The 22,499-nt window shown below is 26.6% G+C and overlaps 1 protein-coding gene across 2 annotated transcripts; it reads left to right on the top strand.

The window, feature by feature from the left end:
* The first annotated feature begins 1,246 nt into the window (after positions 1 to 1,246).
* Positions 1,247 to 20,393, top strand: LOC132943380 (ankyrin repeat and SAM domain-containing protein 3-like). 2 transcript variants are annotated; one of them, XM_061012354.1, is made up of 6 exons: positions 1,247 to 1,539; positions 9,899 to 10,094; positions 15,106 to 15,224; positions 16,484 to 16,653; positions 16,763 to 16,885; positions 20,077 to 20,393. In XM_061012354.1, the coding sequence occupies exons 1-6, from the start codon at positions 1,478 to 1,480 to the stop codon at positions 20,100 to 20,102; spliced, it is 696 nt and encodes a 231-aa protein (XP_060868337.1). In that variant the 5' UTR covers positions 1,247 to 1,477; the 3' UTR covers positions 20,103 to 20,393. The 2 variants fall into 2 exon arrangements, with proteins under 2 accessions (XP_060868337.1, XP_060868336.1); XM_061012353.1 differs by having other exon boundaries at positions 16,763 to 16,892.
* Positions 20,394 to 22,499: the final 2,106 nt, after the last annotated feature.

The following is a 22,499-nucleotide window of genomic DNA, read 5'->3' as shown; positions in this document are numbered from 1 at the left end:
ACATTTTCAGATTAATATTATTACCTATAGTCTTAATAATTAAATATAATATTTTTATAATATTATATTATTAGTTTTTAGTATAAATATAGTTACTTATTCTAACACCTATATTTAGCTATATATTATGCTAAGAATAATGTATAAATATATATTTTTAATTTTACTTAGTTTTTGGAACTGTTTGGGACATTTTAATTTATTTAAATCAAATGTATTGAATTTACTAACAGAAAACAAAGTTGAATGATGTATATTTAATGGTAAAATGAAAACTATGAGATTAATAGATTATCAAAAGTCAGTAAGTCAAATGTTAACTTTTAATTAATTAATTAATTAGTGTAATTTTATACCGAATTAATATTTATATAATACTGTAATATATTAATATAATTAATGCATTATGTTTTGGTTTTATTGATGAAAATAATATTGCGTATCATGTGCGTCTTACAGTTTAGAAGTTATCATACGGATACAACAATAGGCACATATTATTTTTGAATTTAAATTTGAAATTCGAAACCTATAAATATTTGAGAGCCTCAGTAAATGGAAAATTCACTCTCTTACAATATTCCGTGACAAAAAAAAAAAAAAAAAACATAAGTCTTGAAAAACCAAATTCGTCACAGACACGAACCTTTCGGTATGGGTCAGACGCGATCCCCTCTGCGGCGTGTATTCTACCCTAACATTCTCAAGAACTCAACTCAAGGTGGTCAGAATGTCTATTGATGCGTGTGGGGAATATTTTTACAGCATCAGCGCTGTATGTACGTCCTATTATACAGCGTAAATTACTTCGATCGTAAGATATGCTATGTGTAGTGTATCTGAGATTATTCCTCTGAGCATTCCCCAAGCTATATCATACACATATGTAATAAAGAAATCGTGCGCAACACGATACACATATTATGTATGTATATATATATATAAACTAAAAAAAATTTATCTAAAATTAACAAAATTTTCCGCATGGAGATTGCTCCTAATTATCGAATCGCCCGGAGCGGTTTGTGTGGAAAAGAGCCGGTAATTAGCGTGACACGACCGGTCGGCTTATAGAGCAACAATATAAAAAAAAAAAACACAACAAAAATGGTAGACAGAAATAAATTGTTTAAACAAAATACCAATTGTCGAATGTAATTTGAACATCGGTGAATAACGATAAGATATTACTTATATTAACAATATTATCATTGATTGATAGTTCACTGTGAATCGTGATGCGAACAACAATATGCTATAACCGACATACCGTATACTCATATTACTCTCATATTATACGCAGGATCCGGTCAACGTTAAATATGATCAGTGTTGGTCTGTTCTTTTTTTCGTGATTTTGACTACATTAATATTCATACAGAATAATTCTGATAATTATCTGATAACGTTTTATTTGACAAAAACAACAATTATTTTACATTGTTTTGGGTACACACACGTCGATTGCACCAGTATCATGGACCTGCATACGGCGTGTACACTGAATCACCCGAAGGTGATTGATATGCTGACGCTAAGGTAATGATTATATTCAATTTATTATGTTAAGAAATTTTTATGTACTTATACGAAGGATTAGCGTATGTTTTGTATTCAAAATTCCAGCGGATAATTTCCTACATTTAAAAATATTTATCTTTGTTGCAATCTGTGGTCGCCATCATCAAAATATGTACCTATATACACACGAATATATTATTATAGCAAGTAGGTACATGCTTCGATCAGTTATGATATTGTGTGTCTGTGATAGATATACATAATATTACATAATAATACTTGGAACATACATTTAACGCATAAACGTAAAAATCTCGATATTAAACGTCTGAAACTATCATTGACCATTTCTTTGATTATACCCTTCAAAATATAATACCTATGTATACAAAAAAAAAGAACCACATCATGTTTTACTTACGAACAGCATACTACAGCAGTAATAGTAATAATAATAATAACAGTAATAAACGTGTGTTTTAGAACTAACATCAATGATACGCGTAGGTATCAGAACGATGACAATCGCTTTACCTCACCGGCCGTTAATATCTACCAATAATATTGTATAATCTCGATTTAAATTAATTAAAACATTTCGTATTAATGCGGTAATATTTTCGTAAAGATAAATCGATTAATTATAATACAAAATCGTTAAACTAAACAAGCAACAAATACGTAGGTGTCTATTAACTATTGTGTGTTAGGTTATACCTATACAATAGTATAGTAGGTAGTACCATTTATGTATTGGAATATTATCGTTACTGAAACGGACCTTCGTAGCATTTTAGATGATAGGCATTTAACACTACATTATATTATTATTAAACACTAAATAAAATCATATCGCTGATAAAGATAAGTAATAATTGGGAGGTACCTAGGTATTTATATTTACTAAAAGAACATTTAACATGTTTTCGTTCTAACGATTTAACAAATTCAACAAATTATTGAATAATACGTCAATCGTATCGCTAATAATTATAACACGATAAGAATAATCAAAATTTAATTTTAATCACAAATCACAATTCACAGATCAGTTTTAATAAATTTAAATTTAAAATTAACTTTACTACAATTAATAATAAAATGTGTTAAACATATATTATTTTATAATTCAAGATAATTAATGTTTTATCGAGGAACTGATGATGTTTAAATTAATTTAATTTAATATAGAGTCAATTACCATATACCGATAGAAGATTTGCTTTGTCAATTGAGGGGTGACATTCAAAACGTACTACCTATTGCCAAAATATACAAAATCGAGATATGCATCGATTCTTATAGAAAAAAAGGCGGGGAAGTCGATTTGAGCTATCAGAATTAAACTTTAATCATCTATTCCATGAACAAAATCGGTTCATAAATGTATAAATCATCCAAAACGTACCTATTCACACAGTATCACTATAGGAGATAATATTTAACAAAAACAAAACTGCTCTTCTTGGAAAATCAAGTTTATGGCAATAGTACGTTTTGGAATGTCACCCCTCAATTTAGGTTTTAGGTTTCTAATAATAAGTTTAAAACACCAGCTTATATCACCAGAACGTTCGTCCATTAGTTACCAGCACATAGTAACTATTTAGAACGTTTCATTAAAATAAGTTCAGAAAACGGGAATATTCACGATCACAGAGTGAGCTTTCCTAACTTGTATGTATTGCTAATTTAATCACTTTTAAAATATTAAAGATTGCAATAATTAATTTAGAATAAAAAAAAACTATACTTAGATTAAAATTTTTCTTAAATTCCGTATGGATATCAAAAGTTACACAATGTTTTTTTTTATCTTATATCAATTACTTATTTTTCACGCTTTCATAATATCTGTTGAATAAAATTGTACTTTGATTATAGTACCTATAAAGTCCTAAACATAAAAATCGTTTCCAATTAAATAGTAGGTTACGAACTAAACAATTGTCCATATTGCCTAACCTAGCCTAACCTAGTGGCTTACCAGGTGCGGATCCAATGGGGGGGGGGGGGGGGGGGGGGGGGAAGGGCCTTGCCTGGCCAATGTACAATAATAATGTACTGTCTTGTCCAATAATAATTTAATACCTTTGTCATTGATGATTTTAATGATCAATTAAAAAAAATTTTTCCATATTTATTAAAATCTTTTACTAATTTACTACTTTTAATAATTGTAGATACTATACATACCTATAATTGCTGTTTAACTATTGTTTTCTTTACAATTCAAAAATTTTTTTTTCTTAGTGTGAGAATACAATGTTGAAACTTTTACGTCAATGCTTGATTGTAATGCAAGAATTCAGTATAAAAAAATAACAAAATATGTTACTTTCATAATATGGTTTAGGTACAATATTTAATGATAATTGGTTTCAACAATATTTTTTCAGAAAAACAATATATTGAGCTTATTATTTTGGTTATATACTCAAAATACCAAAAACTTTTTAATATTCAATGATCAAACATTTAAAAACTACATATTAGAAATTAAATAATATTTTTATAATTTGTTAAATTTGATAAAAAATATTTTTAATAACTAGAATAAAAAAAGCGGGTAAGTGGATGTCGCTCTTCTGTACAGTAGGTTACAAATGGGCCAATGTATAATGGATTGTATTAAACTTGAATTCAATGATATAATATCATTGTATTAGAAAAACGATTCTGAGCGGAGACTTTTATTTATTATAGCTTGTGAGTTGAATCAATTATATAATATTATTATTTTTTATTCGTTTCTATGGTGATAAACAAAGCGTTAGAAATTAAAATCCCATTTTTAGTGGTTTTTCGTAATTTTTTGGTGGTTTTTCTCGTGGCATTAAATAATTATTGAAAATCAAAAAATAACCTCTCTAAATCCTGATCCAATTTTCTAAAAGATATGATACAATATGTTGAAATCAAAACCCTCCTTCTGGTAAAAATTTTGTATACAGGATAAAAAAAAAATAACACGATTGTAAAACAACTAGCTTCCTTACTCCGCCCAGAATCTAATAACATACAAATATTGAAATATCAAATATGGCCATAATAAGAGAATAATAGAAACAATGTGTTATTCTAATAAAATTATAAAATACTTATGTTTCTTCATACAACTCATAGTTATTACTATTATAGGTAATTGTTTGAAATTATTATTAGAATATTACCTACCATAAAGAGTTAATTTTCTTTTATTATTGTTGACGATGCATGTCTTTGATCTGTCATACCATTTACAGAAGTGAAAAACCTTCAATAACCAATTGATATAACTATAGTTATAAAATATTTGTATTTAAATCGTGAAATCTGCCTTTTTATTTTTTAATTTGATTACAGTTTTAAAATATAAATTTCACAATTGCAGTATAGTCGATATACATTATACAATATACATAAATACATAATAATATGAGTAGTACCTAATATTATTCTTAGATAGGTAGTCGTAGTCAATAGTCGTGGATTATGATCAGTATTCAATGTTAGAAACTTGTTGGCATTGCGTCTGTACAAAACACGGAGAAGTGATATCAAATAAATTTAAAATCCGTTATGTGTTTATACAATTTTAAATCAATGTGTCATCAATATCTTCGGAATAAAACAACCTATCAAATACAATAATTATGTTTAGTATGACGTGATTATTATTTTTCGCTTATGATGGCCTTTAAGTATAATAAGGTATTTTATACTGCTATAGTTCTATATTTAATTTACTTATTATTAAACGTAGGTTCAAGATATTTCTCTGTAAAATCATTTTAAAATAATCAGTACCTATTTAATTAATAAAAATTAAAAACAAATAAACTTAATTATAGCGTATACAATATAGGTATTTATATATCTTATAAAATGATAAGAATTTATTACAAATATATTTTTGAGATTTTAATAAATGTACCTAACGAGATCAAAATACTGGTTTAAAAAAGCATAGATACATACAATATAATCGGGGTATCAATAAAAATAATAACTTATAAACTTGTACTTACCATGCTTTAATGTATTTAACTATTAATTATTCCTGATCTAAATATCTAACACGAATCTTTAAAGATAATTTTTCTTTAATTTTGCATTAAGCCATTTTGCACAGTTGGGGTCTGCGTTCCGATTAATCTCCCACTGCATTCCAACGTCCAAGGGCAGTCGTCTAAAACAGGGAGAGGGCAAGTAGAGAGTACAATCATGCCCCCTGGCTTTTAGTGGTAAATTTTATTTTATACATTTTTTTACTCGCTTGTTCCGCCTGTGGGTTGATGCAGTTTACAATTTTACACACATACAATATAGTTATTTATAACACGAACATGTATCGGTTTTTGATTCTGATTTTTATTTTTATTTTTATTATTATTATTTTTTTTTTTTTGACAATAAAACCAATTACATGAATACCAGTATGAACAGTGTAGGCGTAATTATCATAATTTAATAATGTTTATAACGTCATAACGATTAGTGGTGTAGAGATCAGATCTTGCTACAAAAATATATAATAATATGTTCACATTAAACGCATACTTCAGAAATCTTCAGGTTCTAGTCATAATATGTATATTATATTTTATATATAAATATTTCAACCAAGGTTTAAAAGTTAGAGTGATTCGTGTAGATATAAATATAGGCGTAGATAAATCAAATCATAATTTTAAATATATCAGTAATATTATTAAAATTAATTAGGTATATTAAAATGTGGTTTTCAATAACGATTATTGAATAGACCAAATGTTTACTGAAATTTAGTTAAAAATGCCATCACTAATAATAATAATAAATCTATATTGAGTAGGTATCTATACTCTGTACGACTGTGCCTAGTTAATACAACCCCCCATTGAAAATTCCTGAGAACGCCACTTAATAGTAGTGCAAACTGCACTCATCTATAGCAATATGCCAATATCCGTTACTTAAATTAGTTAAACAATATGACAAATTCCCCTAACACTTCCTGTCTACATTCTGTTTTGTATTTTTGATTTAGGACTTAGATAGGCACCTGTAACTAAAATATGAAAGAAATTACGAAAAAACTCTTTTTAAAAATAATAAATTGCATTACGTATTATTGCTAGAAGGCATTGCCAAACGCCCAAACTACTAATCATGATTAACCAAATTTTATACATTTTAACATAAATATGTTTTTGGGCCGGGGTACTTACAGATATTTTTATTTTCTAACCGATTTTGTGTAACGCTTTGCTTATCATCATAGAAACGAATAAAATGTAAAAATTACCTGATTCCCATTAGGTATACCGTATACAATATATACATACAATTAATAGTTACTTATTAATACATATGTATGATTCATATATATATTTATATTAAATTTATTTTATATACACATTGCTGTACCTAATTAATTGGTTATATAAATGTGATGTATTACAAAATTATATTATTGAATGTACACATTTTAAATTATACACAGCTACACTTCAGAAATAGACAATAAATTTGAAGAAATAACTATGATAATATATAAAATATCCTTTGAATTTAATTCGTTGTTATTAAAATACGATCATTTTTACTCAGTGCTCTTTTCAATATATGTAATAAACACGTGGGTAGCCTGTTTAAAAATTTATAATTATAGTTTATTGAGTTTTTCTGTAGCACTTTTTCTGAAATGACAACATAATTGTTACAGTTAATTCAAATAATAGTAATTTAATACATGTTACTTGTATACGAGGGGTATTCGAAAAAATGTTATGACAACAAATTATATACTACCACCAAGCCTAAAGCCATCCCTTCTTCTTAGGCATAACACTCCCATAACGTTTACGACTAGTCACTAGAGATATTGTACATTTCTAATATACAGGCTACAATTATAAATAATTATAAATTATCTTGTTAAATATTATGCCTGTGTCAAAAAAATCGAACATGTTTTTCGCCAAATGTTATTTTATAGGTAGGTATAACATCTAAAACAGCATAATATATTATATTTGTATAGAAGTTATATTTTCTTAAGACTCATTAATGTAAGAATATTCAAATATTTATTCAACATGAAAATTGTGTATACAATGTCTGATTTTAAAGAGGGATCTTACTTTTCAATAGGAAAATCTCCGAATAGCGTACACTAGAACAAGGTATTTTAATAATTTTCTTTCTTTTAATGCTTTTTTTTCGATTCGTATCTATTAACATTTAAAACTATACCTATGGCATTTAAAAATGAAACATGCAGTAGTGGAAAAGTTTCGAAAAAACGATTGACTATACTTTTATGCTGTGAAATGATAGGTGAGTTTTAACGTCTTCTCATCATAAGCAAAGCTAAAAGACCGTGAGCTTTTAAAAAATTAGACAGTTATTATACATATCATTAAATCTACATAATTAGTACATACATATTACATAACTACATTTATATTTTATATTACATTTTTATAACAACATTATTGGTATGTAATTTAATTTAACATGGCACAAAATATGTTTTCATTTTACACACTATCCTTTATGAATTTAAAAAATGTACCAATTTACCACCTCTGTATAACAGACAACTCCGAATAATGGACAAATAATCTGTGGCCGAGGGTGTCCGCTATTCAGAGGTTTCACTGTACTATATCTTAAAAAAAAAGCTATATATACTGATTCCGTCCATAATAATTTTCGTAATTTAATCGAATTAATATGTCTAAATATTGTTATTACAAAATATATACAACAAATATAGGTATTCATAATATAGTACATTTTCATCATTTTCATCTGGGGTTAAAAATGGCAATCCAAATATGTATTTTAAAAAGCTACCAATCTCAGAACTGTCATTTCTAAAAAAAGTGGACAATTTTAGATCTTGAGTTTTACACCACCACGATTGTCCTAAGTGAAATCGACCTCCTCATAAATCTATTTCTGGCCAAACTGCATAAACGGCCTATAAATAGCCTTTTCAAAATCTGCGTAAATGGTTTGCGATGTAAATTGTAACTGGAGCTTATCACATTCTGTACTTAAAAATTTAAACCCGTGTTCATACGTGTTTTTTGCTTTGTCTGGCAGTAAAAAAAATACAAGTGGAATAAAACTGCGTTTGGTTCTTTTAATCCAACAATAATAAAACTTTGTGTAAATTGTTTTGGGCAACATTTAAAGGTTCCATCAACATACACAGTACTATAATTTTACTTAAATGAGATAAGTTTGTATTGCAAGTAATAAACATAATAATAATAAACCTAACTAATGAGTGTAATTGGATTATTTATAATTAAAAAATGTTCGTCATTATTACTATATATCGTAATTTATTGTTTTCAATAATTCATGAACGTCTTCAATGGATGTAGGTAACTTTGATAATATGGAAGACCTCGCACGATGGATATTTTTTCTATTTTAGTCTATATCATTAGAGGTAATAGTATTAACATCATGATTAGAAAGTTCTTTATGAACAAGTTTTGGTAGTTTTTTACAAAGATCATCAACAGCTTTTCTTTTTAATTTAACATTAAGTTTTTGACGATTTGAATTAGTTTCTTCAGTTTTATAAATTCTTACCATCTGTATATAATATGCTTTGCATTATTTTTGAATACACTTCCAGCGTTCAACAACGATATTTTAAAACAAAGTTTAAATTCATTTTTAATGGGCAATTAAAATTGTACCTTTTTCGCTGAACATATTATATATCCATTTTTAACATATATTAAATGGCGCGGAAACGCACAAATAACGACTGAAAAGTTTATTTGGTTCGATAAATAAAATCATATTATTTTTATTTCTAAATAATATGACATTGTTAAATTCGATTAGACATGGGACGGACTTGGTATATCTTTAAATTACATTTTTATATTTGGGACGAAACTTGGCTGCAGCCCGAATTGGGTCCAAATATTAAGGAAAAATCAAACTAAATTGGCCCCCAAAAAAATAATGTATTTTTGAACTTGCTTCCAAACCCATATAAATAATAATATATCATTCAACAATTGATTATCAAAAAAAGCACCTCGCAAAGTGTAATTGCTGAAAAAAATGGTTTTAAAATATTTGTCTTAAATATAATATTTTATAGTGTTCAAGGGGATACTACGTACAAGTTTCGTTTGGAACTTCTTATATAAAATATTGCAACGTAAATTAAATTTTTAGAAAATAAACCTATTATACTTTCATGGTTTCAATGTATAAAAATATTAGCAAACAAATATATAGTTTATATTAATTTATTTATTTATGCGTACATTTAACTTGAAATTCGTTATTAAGAAAGGGATACGCGTATATAACTACATTTTTCATAAAAAAAATATTTTGGCTATTAACTAAATTAAAATTTATTTCCTAGCAACAATTTAAATATGGCCAATAACAAAGGATGGACTTGCCTGATGTATGCTTGCTATTATGGAAACAAAAATCTTGTTGATCGCATAGTAGATTTAGATCCAACAACTTTGTTCTCGGCCAACAACGATAAACAAACACCTTTAATGATCGCCACCATGTCCGGTAACGTATCGATAGTGAAGAAAACATTTCACGTAAGCAAAAATATTTAAGACTTTATTTTTAGTTGTAATTATATAATTACATTTACAATAAGGATTATAAGTTTCTAATATTTAAATAATGTTCAAATGTTCAAAATACTAAAAGAAAAAACACCAACTATAATGCTAATATTTTTTTTAAAACATAAGTCTCTTATTAATAACTACCAATTAAAAATATTGTAATATTATTAATTATAATGTGTAATTTTGGGTTTTTAAATAAATAACACCCAATATTAAATTAATTTTTTTTAATAAATAATAACATCATCCAATTTTAAGTACATGAAAATCAATATTCATTCTATTTTAATAATATAATATAATATAATATTTTAATCTAATTATTTATATTTTTTTTACACAAAAATAACTTGTATTAAACATTTAAACATTATTTCCTATACGCATTTAATATTTTATCAAAACAATTAATATACCTAGCGTTGATTTTGTATTAAAATATTAAATGGACCAAATAAAATTGTATCGTGTTATAAACTTAGAATACCTAATACACATTGTAGATTATTATATAAAAAACTAACAATTGTTTTAAAATTTAACCATTGCTCAATACTTTATACATATTTTAAAATATAACACAATTGTATTATTACATGTATATAAGGATGTTATTAAGTTTAAATACTTAAGTGCTCCAAGTAATATATTGACTTATTGAAGGTTTAAACCTTTCGTTTATCCACCAGAGTTTGAAGACAATTTCTTCGGTGCAGCATTATAAGAACAATGTTGAATGTATAATATTATATATTATATTTAATTATAGTTCACGTGTACGAACGTATGTAATGGAGTGTTTAACCAACGTCATATTTCTTTAAAATAGCCGACCATAAGGACGTGACCACATGAATAAATTAAAATGATTTTATTTGTTCCGCCAACAACGGAGCCGTCGTTGCCCGCTCATTCATGCACGGACATCTAGTTTCGTTGTATTTTATTCGCGTACTTTGCATGGGGGTATTTAAAGTGACATTTGATCCGGAAAAAACTCAGCTATCAAGATATTTCATTCGGACACTATATAATTATATTTAGCACATTTGTGGGTATAGAAAAAAAATCAACTCGTATTTAGCCAGTATCCGAGTGGGAAGGTCAGTTGACGGGATAAAAAAAACACGTAAAAAGCATTACATTTTTGCGTTGGAAAAAAGGAAACATAATATTATGTGATCACTTATTGAGTCCACGATTATGGTATTTATGAATAGATATTTTAATGTGTTTAAATATACCGGAAAGGTGGACATTATTATGGTAAACTGTAAATAGTTTCTAAAGATATCGATTAATGGTTTCGTATAATATTCAAATGTATTAAGATTATTAGATATATTATATCATCAATAAACAACAAGCGGTCATCATATCATCTATAAGTACTTAAAATTATAAGTGTTATGTAGATTTGATTAAGTAATTTTCTCTAAATTATCTGCCACACTATTTTATTTAGCGTAAAATAAGAAGGTACCTACATACCGTATATTATACAACTATGTATAAAAAGGATGATGCATAGCCATACGTTTAAGAATAAAATACTAATGGTTTCAGATGATTTATTTTGATTAAATTTTCACAATTTGGTAAATTAAATTGAAATTAATTATTATAAAATGTAATTAAAATTCAAATGATGATCCATTAAAAACAAAATATTGGTTTAACTGCCCAGTTTTAGCGAAAATACCTGAAGAGAAAAATTTAAAAAATAATAGAACTGTAGATGGGTGTACCTGCCAATAAGTTATTATAAATAAAAAAGTGTGTACTTCAGTTGATAAATATTCTTTAGTAATCATTGTTTTAAATTAAATGATATAATACATTATAATATAAATACAGTAATATCTGATTATAAATATATAGGTACCTACAATATTATATATTTTATAGGTACTATATAGATATAATTGACAACTATATACGTAGGTACCTAATGGTTAGGATAGCGATATCAGGCTCTGTCTCCGGACACCATAACTGCCCGAAGTAAAATGCCACCCGTGGCCGAGTTCGAACCGACGACGGTGCGCTTCAGAACCGACGCCTTAGTCCGCTTGGCCACTCCGTCCCTCCATTAGTAATTTTTTTTACTATTAATATTATGATAGATTTATTTAACTTTTGTTGAAAATATTGCATATATTATAGTAGGTATTAATATTTAATTTTTTGGATCTAGTATGAACTAATTATGAAGAACCTTTTATTACATTTTCAAGCCGTAGCTATATAAATTAAACATTTTATACATTTTTTACAAAAACTAATTTGTAAATGTTGGTTATTTTGTCAAAATTTGAACTTCGAATGCTTCAAAAAACTTGCACATATACAGATTTATAATATTTTTAAATAGCTATATTGAAAACTAATAAGAAACCTTGTATCAAATGTTCAATTTTTTTGACCGAGCGAAACGATTTTTATCGATATTTACTGACCTAAAATTAAAAATAAATCAAATATGTGAAACGTCTATAAATAGCTCAAAAAGAGTCAAAATATTTTGAAAAATATACCATATATAGAATATATTTTTATAGACATTTGGTGAAAATTACCAGTATCTACGGTTATTTTTTTTTTCGAATAACAATAAAATAAGTAAATTGCTTGAGGACTGAGGAAAAATAGTTATTTCACGGAATAATATCCAATATCATGTAAATTCTAACTTCAAACGCTCATTAAACTATTGTGAATTTACGATCAAATTGTTTTTTAATTTCAGTAGTAACAACTCATGAGGAACCTTGTATTAAATGTTCAAGCTTCTTGACAGAGTGAAAAATTGAACAATTTTATTATTGAGATATAATATTATTATTTTCAATTATTATATTGAGATGTTTAGTATTTACAATTAATGTGGACACAATATAAATAACTTGTTTGATAAATCTTATTTTTAAAAAGATTATTGGAAGTTGGAGAAGTAAAAACGTATAAAAACTATGGTTATGAATCCTAATCACAATTGAACTTGGTATATAATGTTCTATTTGTTATCTAGCCAATTAGTGTACTATTGTAAAGAAAAAATATTTTAAATCTATTCCAACATATATAAGTTTGAGTATAAACTCAAAATCTCAACAAAATAAAATCTGTCAAAATGTATGATAATAATAGCCTCTAACAAAACATAAAATAATTCACTATTATAAAAAAAATGTCTTACTTCTACAGAGTATTTCTAATAGTTACTTGTATAGTACCTATTATAAGATAAAATGGCTTATAAAGTTATAATATTTTACTAAAACTAACAATGAATTATATTTTTTAAATATTTGTTTAAGGCATATTTTAAAATATAATAAATCATCTATTATTTTAATTTATTACAATCTTAATTTCTCCTAATAATCATAAATATAGGCAACCAAAATCACATAGCACTGTATACTAGATAGTAGATAATGAGAAATAATATGATAATTTGTATCATGCGTCTTGACTCTTAACTATATAGTCACTATACAAGTCATATTCATTAGCCGCCCTCGGGGGTTCAACGACGTTATGTTGTGTTGTCTCAAGGTAGTAACAAAATAATATGTAAGCTTATCTGATTATCTCTTGATCGATTGATTAAAATTGCATTTAAAAAATCCTTAATGCATTTTTTATTATACGAATTACACAAAAGTATAAGATAAGAATAAATAATTTAAAAAAAACTATTTTCATGAACCATCAATTAAACGTTGTATTTTTAGTGAATAATGTAAGGTTAATTTAAATTTCATTATTAATAGATAGGTAGGTTTAGTGGTGTACAAATATTCTGAGCTAACAACAGAGGTGTAGTGGAGGGTACCGCGGGTACATGGCATGTACCCACCTACTACTTTTATATTTATGTGTGTACCCTTAACGAAAATCCTGGTACGCAGGTTAGGCGTAGCCCTCCGAGTTATTTTTAATAGTTAAATTTACTAATATGGTAACACGAAAACAATAGATGTGTTCAAAAATATATTCATTAAGTCGATTAAGACATAATATATGTAGGTAGGTACTTAGTAAGTTATGTAGTATTTAGTAATAATATAACTAAAATAATGATTATATTATTTATATGTTCTATCGGTATTCTACTAAACTATGTATGTTTCTTTTATAGTAGATAACGTTTTATGTAAACTATTTCATAAGTATAAGATGAAAAATGCATTCAAATTGCGATCACCGATCGCTTTCACATTTAACACTACACACATGTCTATTGCGTTTTGTCAGTTCTACCTTTGTTAGTCGCCAACCTCTATAGACCCATTATACTATTATAAGTCATATATCTTATTCGATCGGCATTCTTTTGCGAATATTTATTATTTATAACTATTTTTTAGTGAAACCCTTGTCAATATTGAGGCCACTCGTCTTTACGAAACTATTTCCCACTCAATATAGGTTTCCTATCTACTTACACCTACTCTCGCGATATTCTTCATTCGTGACAAACATCTATATATTTGTTAGATGATCCAACGAGCCACCGCCGTTTATAATGGTCATCTCCAGGAACCAGTAGTGCATGCATTGATTTCATACATTTTTTTTAAGATTTGGAGTGGGGATTAACAGGTTATAACTTCTAATGATTCAACAATTGAGTCGATTTTTTTACCATCGGCATGTAGTATTTGAGGTGGACAATATACAAGCGCTGGTACCGAAAGACAAATTTACCCACAGTCACATTTTTGCCATCGATAATTGAACGGACGCTGCAAACTGGTGTAATTGCATCGTTAAGTATTGCCTTGCATTCTAAAGACTCCAAACTAATGAGTGTACCTATAGATAGTGTGGCATGTTATCTTTGTAGCCACTGTAAAATGTATACCACTAAACGCCGACTATTTCGATTGAACCAATGGACATGATCGAAATATTCTTAGAATTAAAATGGCATATAATACGAATATTAATTAACCGTATTTTTTAGGTTGACATTTTGGAGATGCCTGATAAACTAGGCAGATCTGCAATGTTTTATGCGGTATTATACAATCAAGAAGAAATATTGGAGTATTTTATTGAAAAACAAGCCAATTGTAACGTAATGTTAGTAGATTTTTTTTGATTTTTGAACGCAAAATGCACTGTAGTTTATATGACGCATACCTATAATGATAAATCTACACTTTAACATGTTTTTAGTTAGATGATTATATGAATAGTTTTTATGTAGGTACCTACTATAATAGTTAGTGATACTTAATTTATAATATAGGTAAGAAAACATTTGTGTACTTGCTTAAACATTAAAACTTATTTAAAATTTAAAACTAATACTTGAATACACGTCTACTCATATGACAATATTCCATCTCAAATTAACAAAATCATTATATTTGTATCACCTAATTATTTTTATAACACTGCATTATATACCTATATTTGTATTTGTATTTACTAATGAAACAAACAAATAAATAGGTATCTACCTACATAATAAGATGTACCCATGTAGGTGTAAGTTATATTGATCAAAATTGCTTATTAGACTTAAAAGCTTATTATCCGAATAACTTAAGTACCTACTTATTTCGAAGTTCTAATTAATTATACCACCCTGAACAAGAATTAATTATTTTAAAAAAGAAAACATTAAATATTATATTAAAATAAAATTATACTAACTATCATAATATATTAACAAAAAAGTATAGAAAATTAACCAGTACTTGTCTATTACATACAGTATTATATTATATAAAATAAACCTATACACTGACAGGTAAGACTGTCACTGTATATAGTAGTGTAGTCGATAACCCAAAGACATCTCTCACATATCCCAGTAGGATTATAAAGTATGATTATAATAATATAAAAAGATAATTTTAAGTCATCAGAATTATTATAATCCTAAGCATACAAAATGGATTTTCAATAATTTATATATTTAGGTACCTATACATTGAATATAACTGCCTGTTTTGTTTTTTACCTTAGTAAGATGTTTTAACTTTTATAACACCTTTTATTACTGTCTAAATGTTGATGCGTGATTGTATATTCTTTGTTTATAAATATAGTCAATAGAATAATGTAATACAATTTACAATATATTTACAATGTTTTGACTTCTTATATATTTATATTTAACTATAGTCTATTTTAGGGAATAAATACATAGTTATAATAATATTATTAATATAAGTACCTATTATTATATTGGTACCTACTTTAACTTTAAAAACATAACTGACACAAAAAATAGGTACACATTACATCGATAAGAGTCAGAAAAACTCCACAATTAAAACATTAAGACGTATCCCTAGATTTTAAAATACATCTACTACTTGCTTTTATAGTGATAACTTCGGTAAGACTATGACTATGACAGCTATCTCGAAAGGATTCCGGAGAGTAATGAAACTGTTGTACGAGTATGGAAATAGACCCGAAAAGAACGTGTTGAATACTACATGGTCAGAAAAATTGGAAAATGCCAGAAACAATCCTCAAAGCGACGAACGTTTAGGTGTGTTTCATTTCACTTAATGAACATATTTCTTATTACAAACACACTATACAGTGTTTATTTTATAATTAAACATTCTGCAATCATTTATGAACGTAAATTATTATAGATTATCACGTGGAAAAACTATTAAAACAGTTGTCACTGGAAAAATATTGGCCGGTGTTCGACGAACGAAACATCCGGTATAATGATTTCTTGAAGTTATCTGAGCAAGACTTGAAAGATATCGGTATACAGTTAGTATATAATTATACAAAATTATTAGTTTTAAATTATATGATTATTTTTTATTTTTTATTATAGTATGGTTGAGGATAATATTAACCATATTAAGAGTTAAAACGTACATAAATAATTTAATAAATGTATTTTCTTGTGACAATTCCTCATTCCACATACATTATTTAATTATGTTTATGTAAAATATAATTAAGAATAATTCAGAAATTTTTTTATAGAACTAGTGTAAAGATATTTTTTTTTAAATAATAAATGTATTACTGTATAGGTACTACTGTATTAATATAAATATTATATAATATTATCTATATATATTTTGTGACGTACCAACCTATGCGTAATTTTTAATTTATTTGTAAAATTAGAAGCATGACATTTTTACAGAATATTCGTATTAGCGATTTCTACGCACCAAACATTTTCGAAATAATGAGATTCTTTTTTAGCTTTTTATAGGCATAAGAACGTTTTAAGTTATTTTTATTAGTTTTTTTAAAATTATTTTCGATTAAAAATTGTTTGTGATACAACGGTCTTCCTAAATTGTCGTTAGTGGAAATTAAAAAAAAAAATTAACGTTAACCCACAATAATTTTTTATGAACGTCTAAAGTTAAAATGTTCACAAAATTAATTAAAATCACGAAAATTGGCAAATTATTTCAAATTAGAAATTCATAAAAAATTGTCTATGTATATCTAAGATTTGAAATTTTCATACAAGATTCCCCTAGGTTTTTCTACATTTAACAAACCCTTACTTTGATAATACTGAATAAGTTTAAAACAAAACGTAGGAAATGTTTGGGGGGGGGATATGGACATTTATGGGGGACTTAGCCCCTAAAGCCCTCCTCCTATTTGCACCTATGCCAGAAGGTACACCTTTTACCTACCATTACTAGTACCTACCAATGTAATATAAATATATAATATACCTATAGGTACTATTATAAAGGTGCCTAACTTTATATCGATAAAACGAAGGAATTTGATATATAATAAGAGAAAAGTATGCAAATTCCTTTTCTTGATTATAAATTAAAAAACAATATAAACATTTTTAGAATTAATAACTTGCCATTTTTTCGAATCGGAATAATACTAAACTATAATTTAAATGTTGAGTTACCTATACTTATGAAGTTATATAAAATACATATTCATAATCCAATTTATGCTTTCGAATATATAGTTATTACATAGAATATTAATTGAGCGATAAATGTAGGTACCAACCGAATGTTCTTTAAAATATAAAAATAAAATTTTTTCATTTCCATTTCGACCAGTCTTGTTAATTATTAAAATACTTTTTTGGTATTTCAAATTATTTCAAAATAGTTTTACTTAGTATTTTATTCCACAATACTAAATACTTTTTTCTTTTTATCGTCGTATTTCTTCGAATAGTATTTTTGTTTCGTATATTCAGAGCCGGGCTGAGGGCCTACTGACAAGGTGGCACCTGCGAGGAGCGCAAAGTCAACAAATTTTTGAGAATACGGTGGGGGGGGGGCGCAAAATTGTCATCTTGCCAGGAGCACTACTATTGCTCGGCCCGGCTCTGCGTATATACGGCTATATACGGTAACTATATTACAATTATTTTAAAAATTGGTCTTAATATTTTATAATTATTTTAAGAATTTTTAAGATTTCATTAAGGGGACGCCGAGCCCGCATAGTTGTCTTCGTTTTAACACGTACGACATATCAAATTTTTGTTCACCAGTTTCAATAGTGTTTTGTTAGTTAATAGTTTTGAATTTTTGATATTGGAGTGAATTTACCTATTATCAAACTTTAAGGTATATGTAAGAACATTATCTGTGTTCTCTCGTTGTTTTTTAAGGATACTTTAATTTTTAAGTTAGGTATGAGTATATACAATAATAATATTTGAAAATGCTCAAAACTCACTTAAAAATTAAAATATTGTAAAAAGTCAACAACTAAATATTTAGGTCTAATCTTAGACAAGCTGCTAACCTGGGGTCCCCATCTAAAAACGAAAAGAAAGGTAGTCTAGACTTCATCTATTACGCCCTATTCTCAAGTCCAAGCAACAACAAACTACTAATACTATACAAATCAATGCTAAACACCATTTGAGCCTATGGCATCCAAATATGGGAATGTGCCACGTACCTACTATCCAGGCCTTCCAGTCAATATCTCTTCGCCAAATAATATCTGCACCATGGTACGTCTCAAACATTTCACTACACAAAGACCTAAAAATGTAAACAGTCTCTATTACAGCCAAAATCTATTATAAAATATTCTACACTAAATCATTCGAACACATTAATCCACTATAGTATCTAATCTAGCCAGTGAATCTATCCCAGATAACTCCCCACATCGATTAATAAGACACATTGGTGTCTGGATCTCTAAATCCCGACCGGTATTAATTCAAAACTATAAACTTCTCAAGATTGTCATGTTGTTAATCTTATTTTACCAAATTTACTTATTGTTTATAAAATATTATAGATTGTACCTAAATATAATACTATTTTGTTAAATAAAAAATATATATATTTATTAATAATTATAAGTACCTATACATTTCATTTAAGTATACATTTGTAATAAACGCGTACAAATATTTTAATATTGGTTCCACAAAAAAGTACTTGTAAAGTATTTTGAATACCTACCTACTTTTAAAATGTGTTTGTATTTAATATTTATAATCAAATACTTTTGAAAGACGCAGTATTCGAATACCGGTATACGTATTTCAAATACAAATGACACCCAGTATTAAATACGTATTCTGAATACATTTAACAATTATTCATAACAACTAACAAGACTGGCATTTTCATTCCTAAAAAAAACACTACTAATTGGTTAAAAATAAACAAATACAAAACTGAATTATGCATTTATATTCTGAACATGTTTTACGTGCCTGCAGAAATTTGTTAATTGTAATCAAAAATTTAAATTATATTATTATTTATAAATTATAATTATATTAAAATAATAACTTGATGTCTTGATCTAAAATAATCATATTTATGGTAAATAATTTACCTAATCAAAGTAATTAAACATTGAAACATTCACGTAAAAAACTTATTATTTTTATATACCTATGTATTGAATACACGCGTGCATGATACCTATACAAATTGGATATGATTAATTCTTTAAATTTTTATAGTTTATTTGGTCCAAGGAGAAAATTAATAATGACTATTGACAAATTAAATGAATTAAGAACATCACAAGAACACTCGAGGGGTTGAAAATCTTATAGACTTTTTATTTTATATTAACCTTTATTGTATTGATGTACTTTTATACTTTTTACTTATATATATATTTATGATTTTTATTTTTATTTGAATTTTATTAATTAACATAACTTTACTATAACTACACTACTTATATTTACCTTTTTATTTTTAAATATTATAATTTATAACTTTAACATTTATTTTTACAAGATAATACATTTGGAATTTTGAGTTATGAGAGAAATATATTAATTTTACTAATTCTACTACTTTTAATATTTTAATTTTAATATAATATTTTAATGTATTTTTTTTTTATTGTTTATTTTATTTATCTCTTCAAATGTTAAAATCAATAGCCTGGTAAATTTAGGTATATACTGTTAGATTATATATTTATTATGTATAAACATCATTACTGATAGGTACTTAAAATTCTAAATTTTAAGCTACAGGTTCGTTAAAATTTGGTTTTTTTTGTCATGATAATAATATAAGAGTCTAAAAAATTAACGCTACTAGGTTGTATATGAGTTTTCACTCCTCCCGCAATGGAGGGAGGAATACCTTTTCTCAAATATGACTGGAGGAAGCGTCCACAGTGTCCATTTCTCGCGTAGGTACTGGTACTGTGGTCTGTGACATAGGTAGTGAATCAACGCCCAGGCCTCCCTTAGACATATTATTTCTCAAATTTTCATAGGGAAATTTCAAAAAAATTGACTTAATAATTAGAAAAAGAGAGAGTATCTATGAAAAGACTTTTGGATTTTGTAATTTATTATATAATCATTAATTTATATTTTATTACATAAGATTATATCTACTAGTATTGGGAAAACAATTTAATTTCAAATAAAATGTAGGTACCTACCTAGGTATATCAAAAGTAAAAATTTCCCAGTTTTCAAAAACGCAGTGAAAAATAAAGAAAAATTAAGGAAAAACGGGAATTTTAACGCAAAATGTCTTTTAGACAAAATCGATTTTGGTTTTTGGTGTAACTCTAAAACAAATGACCGTAGATCATAAAATTTTGATCATATTAGCATTTTCTATACACCGTACAATTTTAAAAATATTTAGAATTTTAAGTTGTTTACAGAAATTTTCAGTTTCCAATTTTTATTTGTTGGGTCAAAAAGCTTGAAAATATAATTCAAGTTTCCTAATAAATTATTACAAAGGCAGTTGAAAAATATTAAAAATAAAGTCACAATTTTTTTTTATAAAATTTCAAGTTCAAATTTCGACAAAATACGTAAAAATCACGAAAATGTGCAAATTTTTTGTTGAAAATTCAAAAAATTTTACTTTTTAAATCTAAGGTTTCAATTTAATTCAATATTCATCATAAGTTTGTCTAACTTCATCAAAAAAAAAAATGTCTACCTGTCAGAAAATTTTTATGAAGTTCAAAATTTTACAAGGTTCGATATTTACTCAATTTCTTATGTAGCGATTTTCTTTTTTAATTGCTGTAATTTAAAAACGAATAACCATAGATACTTGAAATTTTTTACTTATGTTGAGCTTTTTACGGAGATTTTAATTAATAGTTTTTTTTTTTATGAATGTCAATAAAATTTTGTTGGATCAAAAAGCTTCAAAATGTAATACGATTTTAAATTTATATATTTGTTTTTAAACTTTTAATCTATTTGTATATTACAAAAAATATAAAACGCGCGGTTATTATTTTAGTATTAAATATAATCGGTTTAATTTGTTTTCTATTTCAATATAAATGTTGAACACCTACCTATCATTAAAAAAAAGACATTTGATTTTGATATCACTTGATTTCTTAGATGATTTTTAACGATATTATAATCGATTTCAATATTTCATGACCTGGAATAGTGATTCGTAAATAGGCATTTGTGGAAGAAGTGAGCTCGGGGTTGTAGTGATGTACTGTGTTCTAAAGTTTATAATATTAATAAATACACACGTGTTCCTTCCCCTACCGACACTAACAACCCACAAACAAACCACTACAGCTAATGGCCATAGTTGCCGAAGCTTAAGATCAATAAAAAAAAAAAAATATTAATAAATATTCCGCGTGTTTAAATTTGTAAAAAAAATGTTTTTGCCATATCTCTATTACCTAATTGCAAATCATTTAAATGAACACAAATAAAAATTAAAAAATATTATTTTTCATGGAATCTATTAATACAACTTTTATTGAAAACTGTCCTGTTGTTCAAATGTTACACAAACAGTTATAGAATACATTAAAAAAAAATATATATATATAAAGAAGATGTAGAGTCAGCGTAAGTGCACACAAGTATAATAGGTATATGGTTCAAATTGTTCATGGGATCCAAAGCCAGAA

Source organism: Metopolophium dirhodum, chromosome 4 (genome assembly GCF_019925205.1).
Source record: "Metopolophium dirhodum isolate CAU chromosome 4, ASM1992520v1, whole genome shotgun sequence".
NCBI lineage: Eukaryota > Metazoa > Arthropoda > Insecta > Hemiptera > Aphididae > Metopolophium > Metopolophium dirhodum.
The sequence above is the reverse complement of the archived record's forward strand: the minus strand, read 5'-3'. Positions and strand labels throughout refer to the sequence as shown.

Bases quoted from the DNA above. Each gene is read 5' to 3' on its own strand.
- LOC132943380 (XM_061012353.1), top strand. From the start codon at position 1,478: ATGGACCTGCATACGGCGTGTACACTGAATCACCCGAAGGTGATTGAT. The intron at 1,540-9,898 runs GTAATGATTATA...TTTATTTCCTAG, and splicing joins ATTGATATGCTGACGCTAAG to CAACAATTTAAATATGGCCA. The intron at 15,225-16,483 runs GTTAGTAGATTT...TTGCTTTTATAG, and splicing joins CAAGCCAATTGTAACGTAAT to TGATAACTTCGGTAAGACTA.